The 8,486-nt window shown below is 41.0% G+C and overlaps 1 protein-coding gene across 3 annotated transcripts in view; it reads right to left on the reverse strand.

Moving 5' to 3' along the window:
• Positions 1-802: 802 nt before the first annotated feature.
• LOC102249749 (ribonuclease 4) overlaps positions 803-8,486 on the reverse strand; it is a 21,683-nt gene continuing 13,999 nt past the window's right edge. For 2 of the 3 annotated variants that reach the window (XM_014546203.1, XM_014546201.1), the window contains exon 2: positions 803-2,089. In XM_014546203.1, the coding sequence (XP_014401689.1) occupies positions 1,635-2,072 (438 nt within the window). In that variant the 5' untranslated portion in view covers positions 2,073-2,089 and the 3' untranslated portion in view covers positions 803-1,634. Of the gene's footprint in view, positions 2,090-6,563; positions 6,581-8,486 lie in introns of those variants that run through there. The other variant, XM_014546202.1, reaches the window with a different exon arrangement.

An 8,486-nucleotide genomic window follows, 5' to 3' on the forward strand; every position in this document is an offset into this window, starting at 1 on the left:
TGATCAGGTAATTCTAAATTGACCGGTTTAAAATTTCACCTCTGGAAGAGGCTGAAATTTGGTTAGTTGTCAAGTTTTAGTTTGGTGACATGGATTAGCAAAAATGATTCACAATATTTTTTAGGAACTAGAGGTCCGGGTCATGAAATTCGTGCATCAGTAGGGTCCTTAGCAGCTGCCGGCTGCCAACTGGGTACTCCTTCCCTTCCCCCAGCTGGCCCTGCCCCCTGGTTGAACTCCAGAATGAACTCCAAATAGAGGGGACAATTCGCATACTACGTTTTTATTATATAGGATTTTCATACCTATGGTTTTTTAACTTTACAATGGTGTGAAAGCGATATGTAGTCAGAAGAAACTGGTGGGCTAAGCTATGATGGTCAGTAGTATTGAAAAGAATGGTTGAAAACAATCCAAAATGGGGTCACTTTTGGTAACCATGTGAGTTAACTGATACATTAATTAGCTTGATTGTAGTGATTCTTTCACAATGCAAATGTAGTTTAGTCCTTTCACGTGCACACACACACACACACTTTCACATACATACTTCCATTTTTAGCTGCTAGTGTCTTCATACATCTCTGTTCCCCAATTTGTTTCAAAATAATCAAAGGGGAAAGGGAGGGGTGTGAGAATTGTCTTTAATAAATGACACAAATGTTTCTGTGTTGTGGTCATTGATCCAATAGTTTTAATCATGGACCAGTTTATGAGGTTATTAAGTTGTTGGCATATGTTTATAAACTAGAAAAGGATTAAAAGAGGATAAAAGAAAAAAAATTCCACACAAGAACAATAGCACCATCTTCACAGGTATGTGTGGTTTGAGTTCTTTATTGCAAAGAAAACATGAAAAACCTTTCCAGTCAGGAATAGTGAATGAGTCTTAACGATCTAGTACATTGTTAATATTCTGACTTACTGCAATGATTCAAAAGTTTGAGGAGAGAAAAAAAAAGTCCTGTATAATTTCTTAATCTTATAGGTACAAACATAAAAAGGTTGTCAAATTATACAGACAGAGCTCTCATTTTGCCAGTTCATATTTCTAAATATTTAATGCTTCCCCCAACAGCTGACTTTGAGAATATCAAAAAGCAGTTACTTTTAAAGCACTCCCTGTGATGAAGTAGAAAAAGCCCTGGATTAGTAGCCAATTGAAATGGATTTTTTTTAAATGGATTTTTTGTGTCAGCTTTTCCACTATCTTCACGTTCTTCAGCAAATCTTTTAACTTTGGGCCCTTTTTGTAGCAACATGAGCATCACAGGGGTGCAGTGGTATTAAAATGAGATAACTGAGATGGAAGCACATTAAAATACTTGAAATGCTACATCATACACATAATGACAAAATTCCAGAGGATAGGATTTGAGAGAGCTAAGCTGACAAGTATTATAAAAGGAAGCATAAGAGTTTATAGAATATCTTATTACAGAAAGCCCAGTCCCATTATACATTTATATCTCCATTTCTCTTTGATGCATTTAACAGAATGGATTATATAGAGAAAAGGAAGTAGACATAAGCAGAGGAGGCAGAGCCTGAGATAGCTCAAATGCATTACTCACTGCTATTCAAGGGATAAGTAAAAGGTCAACCACAGGGCCATAAACCCTTCAGGGTAGTATCTATCCACCAAGGTGCACAGGCACCAGGGGGTTACCCTGACAGGCGATGACAACACGCTTAGAGCTGCCCTTGCCCTGATATCTGCAGTTTTGCCGGGAACTTGCTGTAAGCCTGCATTCTGTGATTCTCACTACACCCGCATGGCAGTTCATCTTGCCATTCTTGCACCGGAATTTGGTGGTCTTGCAGATGTTGTTAATGGCGCCGATGTCTGCATGGATGAAGGTGTTGAATTGCTTGCACGTAGGCCTAGTCATCTTCCGTTTTTGCATCATTGAGTTGCAGTATGAGCTGGTGCCACCTCTCTGTGTAGAGTCCACATGTTGCTGCTTGAACCGTTGGTACATAGACTGGCCATAGGAGGGCTGCACAAGCCCCAGCCCCAGCAGGGTCAGCAGAAAGAGCAGAAGCAATGAAAGGGTCTTCTGGAGAGCCATCACTATGTTGGAGGAGCCTGGAGAGAAACCAAGGGGAAGGAGAAAGGAAGGTAACAAATGGGCACCAGAGAGAGGTGTTGAGAATGACAAGCTGATATTTGTCAACTCTATAGTCTACTCTTTTCTCCCCACTTCTCTGCTCACAACTTTTCTCATCACCGCTTAAAGAGTAAAAAGTTTGCAAACATGATCTTCTCTGAAAGCAAGAGTTTTTCTCTTTTATAGAGAGACGGTGTTATAGCCAGTACAATGACTCATGGCAGAGACTGAACAGGTGGAAGCCAGGTGTATATGTCCTATATGGCCAGGGTGTGAAAAGGCAGATCTAAATGACACTGGAGTTGTCTGTCTCTTGAAGAAATTCTCTAGTCATGTGACCTTTAGGAGTGTTTGGTTCCCTGGAGACTCTGATTCCCAAAGGTTTGGATAGATAGGATATGCCAATGAGAGTTTGTGAACTGATTTTAATTCCTGACATCTGGAAATTGAGGAAGGTGTAGGAAAAAAGGATAGAGTAACCTTTAGGGTTAGCCTTTCCTCTCATGTGTCTATTCTTTTTTTAAATTAAAAAAATTTCAATTATAGTTGACATATATTAGTTTCAGGTGTACAACATAGTGATTTATATAGCTTAAGAAGTGATCACCACATAAGTCTAGCACCCATCTGACACCATACATCGTTATTACAATGCTATTGACTGTATTTTCTATGCTGACTTGACATCCCCATGGCTATTTTTAAAACTGGCCATTTGTACTTCTTAGTTCCTTCACCTTTTTCACCAAGTTGGCATTCTTTTAATGGTATTAAAATCAAGTCATTTTGGAAATCTTGCGAATCCTATAAAAAAAACAACACAGAGTATCCAGCCAAAGTGCTCTGAAGATAATAAATATTGATTGAGTGAACTAATAAACAAAATGAGGGAACTGGTGAACGAATGAAACAAAATGGCTTGTGGAATTGACTGATAAAAGACATTTAAAAAATAAATCTCAACAGCACAATCTTCACAAAAGAGAACTTAGACTGTCTTTTTTCCTTGCTGTTTCTATGCACAACTAAAAACTATGCCCTGGTGATATAATCCATCATCATGCATGTATTCTTCATGCTGTGTCTATCTTGTCAATAGCTGTTGTTAGTTTTCTGTTGTCTCTAGTTGCAGAATCCTTTTGGCACTTTTGGCAGTGGAAAATAAACATATGTTTTATAGAGTTTAAAAACAATACAAAAACTAAACAAAATCAAAGAAACAGAGCCACAACAAAGAAAGCATTGCCATATAGTGTTAGAACATTGCTTCTATTGACCAAGGAAAGGAAGGAACCCAGACCTATCTGACTCTAAAATCAGTGCTTTTTCCACATCTTCTACGCCCTCTCTCTTTCCACTCCCCAAATATTCAGGATATTCAAGACATTTATGTTCAGAGTTGCTTCTCTCTAGCAGCAGAGTTTAATCGTGGGTGGAATAGGAGAGGAGTAGAAGTGGGAATTGCTCACCAACACCAACTAGCTTCAGCGGTTCTCAATCTGTGGGTCACGACCCCTTTGGGGGCCGAACAATCCTTTCACAGGGGTCGTTTGAAAATACATCCTTCATATCAGATATTTACATTACAATTCATAACAACAAAATTACAGTTATGAAGTCGCAACTAAAATAATTTTATGGTTGGTGGTCACCACAACATGAAGAACTGTATTAAAGGATCCCCGCATTAGGAAGGTTGAGAACCACTGAACTAAATGCTGCCATCTGACGGTCTCTCCTGGGATTGGCATGAACTCATGAACTGAATCTTGACCCTGGCAATGAGGCAGGGCTGACTCACTAGAGCAGTGATTTTCAACCTTTTTCATCTCATGGCACACATAAACTAATTATTAAACTCTGCAGCACACCAAAAAATATATTATTTGTCAATCTGACAAAATAAATAGGTATAATTTTGATTCATTCACACCAGGCAGCTATTGTGTTGGTTGTCATTTTTTAATTTGACAATATAAGGGAAAAGAGGTCAGTGTTCCTGACTAAATAGTCAGGTATTGCATGTTTTAAAAATTCTTGGGCATACTAGTTGAAAATCACTGTACTAGAGCAAATGAAATTAATTTCTGACTCAACAGGAAGTGAGCAACCCAAAACAAAAAGAACAGTTTTGTGAGGGTCACACAGGCCCATTTCTACATATGCAGTTGAAGGGCTGGTCATAGCTGAAGTCCTTGTTTGATGTATATGGGTACTACTGTCCTTTGTTTTCAAAGATGCTGCTTCATGACGGCAGGTCACACTGTCTGGGTGACTGAAATGGCTGATGAAGGACCTGCATAACAGTTTCAAACACAACTTAATTCTTTAAAATGCTATCTCCTATAGTCACAGCCACCTTTTGCTTAATTACAAAAGGCTAGAATGCTCTAGGTCACATTTCAGTGCCTACAGCTATAGATAAATGATGCTGAATAACTTCTCATCCTTAGACTAATGGATAGAACTTCCGAAGGTACACTTAGCACTTGGGTAATAGCTTCATCACAACAATGTACTTTGGGTTATTTTCCCCATATCTAATTTTGCATGGTTAATCTTGCACCTCTGATTTTGCATGGTTTTGTCTAATTTTTTCTCATCCTGCTTCTTTGTGTCAAAGATATGATTTAGAAAGGTAACTGGCTACAGAGAAGACCTAAACTATTCATGCAAGAGCAAACCCACAGCCTCAGCCACAATAACCAACTGATTTAATAAGACATCAACAAATATTTGCCAACAGAAGTACAATGTAGCCATCAATGGGTGTATCTCAAGACTAGCTACAACAGAAAATGAAATGATCCCCAAACCATCCCAATACATACTTTTTGGTCAGAGCTTGTCCCAAAGACTTTCTCCACTCTACCACATTGATTCTCAATAAGAACTTCTTTTGAGACTGTGATCCCAAAGAACTAGTTCTGCCACTTTAGCTATATGATCTTGAGGAAATTACTTAACCTCTCTCAGCATCATTCCTCATAAGTAAGTGAGTATAGTAATACCTACCTCTTAGGGATATTATGAGGAATCTTCCTATATAATAATGAGCCAATATGCAAATGTTCATCACGCCCTCACACCATCATGCTTTGATGCCCTCATGCTGTCACAATCCATCACCAGGAGGCTGCGTGAACAGTGGGCATGCGAGAGTGGGCAGGGCTGAGTGCGTGAGTGCCACAGAGGCGGGTCCCGATGGCTCTGACTTTGTGCGGCGAGGCCACAGGTCCTTGGGCGTGTGGTCCTCTGGCTCCAGCCTACCTCTTTGGGGCAATACACTGAGGAGCCCTGGATGGGTGGGTGGGGCCTACCTCTTTGGGGAGATCGATCATGGGGCTCTCTCACTGTGAGAGGGCACAGGCCAGGTTGGAGACTCCCCCTTCCTGAGTGCACAAATTTCATGCACCAGGTCTCTAGTATAAAAGTGTTGGCAATGATCATTTTTGCAATTTCTATTTTTCTTGGTTTCCTTTGCTTCCTTCTATCTGCATAAAATAATGAATGACTACACCACGTTGTGTATATTAAGGCAAATATGCAAATAGACCAAACGGCAGAACAATCGGAACAACTGAACAACCTGTCGCTATGACGTGCGCTGACTTGTAGAGTACCTGTATTCCTTGCAAATAAGAAGGATGTTTTTAAGTTGAAATATCTTAGCTACTAGAATTTATACTGTGTCCTACAGAAAATTTTCCTCTTCACATTGAATGGAATTTCACATGGCGGGCGTCAGCCGCAACGAGATGGTGGATCAGGTGAGCAGGAGTGTCAGACCAAGGCAGGACGCCAGTTGCTATCATTGGGGAGATCCTCTAGTGGTTGCTGAAAATTCTTTGCTTCCAGCATGCCACGGTCCAGCCCAGGGCTCGCACCCACTGCTGGCTCTGGAGTGCTGTTTGCACCCACTGCCAGCGCTAGCCCTGCTCGCACCTGCAGCCAGCACCAGAGCTGCCACTCACACCCGCTGCCAGTGCCTGGTGCCTGTCCCAATCGCTCAGCACCATAAGCAGGTGCAAGCGGCAGCTGCCAGCCCCAAATGCCCCTGAGGGCTTCTCCCCCTCCTCCTGCTCCTGAGGGGCAATTGGGGCAGCAGCTGCCGCTCACACCCGCTGATGGCACCAATTTTTGGAGAAGATATGTGTTTTCCCAGCTATGGCACACTCAATATATTAATGATCCATACTTGTGGCCTTCCCTATAAAGGCTTTGAGTAGGTCAATAATCTCTATGGAAGTCATCTTGCATCATATCAGGGTGAAAGTACTGGTTGGAGAACCTGAGAAAAGGGTCCAAATATTCTGCCAAAATCTGGACCTTTCTCACTTCTTAAGGGATTTCTGAGATTTTACAATAAGGCAAATTTTCTATTAAGAGATTTGGAAAACTCTTCTTCCTACTTTCTTAGGATGGGGGTGCGAAGGATGGACTGAGACTCCCCCCGATGCCTACGGCAGCCTCGCGGTCCACAGTTCCTTTCAATGTGCACAAATTCATGCACTGGGCTCCTAGTAAATGAAAAAATCAATGTTAAGTGCTTATCATAATGCCAAGTTCATGGTAAGTCCTCAGTAAGCATTGGCAATGATCATTTTTGAAATTTCCATTTTTCTTGTTTCCTTTGCTTCCTTTAATCTGGATAAAATAATGAATGACTACACCACGTTGTGTATATTATTACTCCCCTCTCCCTTATTGTGTAGAGTATTCCTTCCAAACTAGAAGGCTGTTTTTAAGTTAAAATATCTCAGCTACTAGGATTATGCTGTGTGCCTACAGAAAAATTTCCTTTTCACATTGAGTGGAATTTTCTTCCTTGCATATCACCATTCTTCAAAGGGCTAGGGCATTTTGAGGTTTTTGTTTTCTTTTCCTTGCAAAGTTGGCCAGGACTTCAATTCCTCAAATGATTCACTTGATGTAAAGACTGACTTGCCTGTCACATGACATTTCATTTTAAGTAGCTTTAGGTTGTGAGAGAACAAGAGACTGAGAGCAAAAAGTGCTAGGCTTGGCTACCCAGCTGCTAGTTCCATCAGCAGGTCAGCAGGCAGCCCCACCCCATTGCCATGTGATTTCCTAGGAAATAGTCATTTGCCCTAACACCAGAGCAGAGAATGCAACGATAATGCTCTAAGCATATTTTTGGAGAAGATATGTACAATTGTGATACTGTAACCACTACATTCATATATTCACAAGAAAGCAAAACTAGTGATTCATAACTTTAATTTACTAACAACCACTTTATAAATTATAAATAAAATATTCAGGCACCTGTTGATAGAAATTAGGTAAGGGGAAGTTAACCATTAAATCTGTGAATTGATTAGTATATTTTATAAAGGAAGTGTCTATTCACCTAAGTATGTGTTTACTTGAAAACAAATCTAGATGAAGAAGAATAAAAGATAAGCTTGGAATCTTTCTATAAATTCCCAATGACCTCACAGTTGCCTGACATCTGTTGATAAAGTAAAAGTTTAAAGAGAAAATAATGCAAAGTAATCAAATTTTAATCTTTATATGAAATAACCAGGAGAATACCCTGGGAGCAGTCTAGTCAAAGCAACTCAAAATTACCTCGTGCATAAGACAAGAGGTGCATACTAGGAGTGAATTTTGGTGTTCATGCAGGAGTGTGTGTGTGTGTGCTAGAGAGAGAGAGAGAGAGAGAGAGAGAGAGAGAGAGAATGTTTAAGAGGGAGGTAGATAGAAAGTTTAATTAATCTGTTGGTATTTAGTTCTAAACACTATTCCTCAAAGCTTAACTTTTGTAAAACTTGAACTGGCTTATTTGACAGCCAGAACAATTTGTCTTTCCTTAAAATTTTGCTTAGCAGCCATGAGCTCTGGAATTTTCCATCTCTCTCTGTAAGATGAATGTAACATCCATCCTTCCACTCACAGGAAGGGGAAGTCTACCTCCCTATTGCCTGAGAAGGCACTAACTGATAGGGAAAAGGGCATTTGTATTCCATGCCCTCCTCTCTGGGGGCAGCTGAGTAGAGAAGATGGGGAAAAAATCAATAAGCCAAGAATTGATGAGAAGACTTTGATTCTTACTGATTTCAGAGACATTTTTATTTATTAACATACTAGAGGCCCGGTGCACAAAAATTTGTGCACTGGCGGGGGGTGGTGTGTCCCTCAGCCCCACTTGTGCCCTCTCACAGTCTGGGACCCCTCAGGAGATAACGACCTGCTGGCTTAGGCCCACTCCCGGGTGGCAGAGGGCAGGCCCAATCCCTAGGGGCCTGCCCCGCAGCTCCTGGTCAGGCTCAGAGCAGGGCCAATTGGGGAGTTGGGGCACCGCCCCCTGTCATGCACAGAGCAGGGTGGATCAGGAGGTTGCGATGCCAC

Source organism: Myotis brandtii, unplaced genomic scaffold, assembly GCF_000412655.1.
Source record: "Myotis brandtii unplaced genomic scaffold, ASM41265v1 scaffold4341, whole genome shotgun sequence".
Classification (NCBI taxonomy): Eukaryota; Metazoa; Chordata; class Mammalia; order Chiroptera; family Vespertilionidae; genus Myotis; species Myotis brandtii.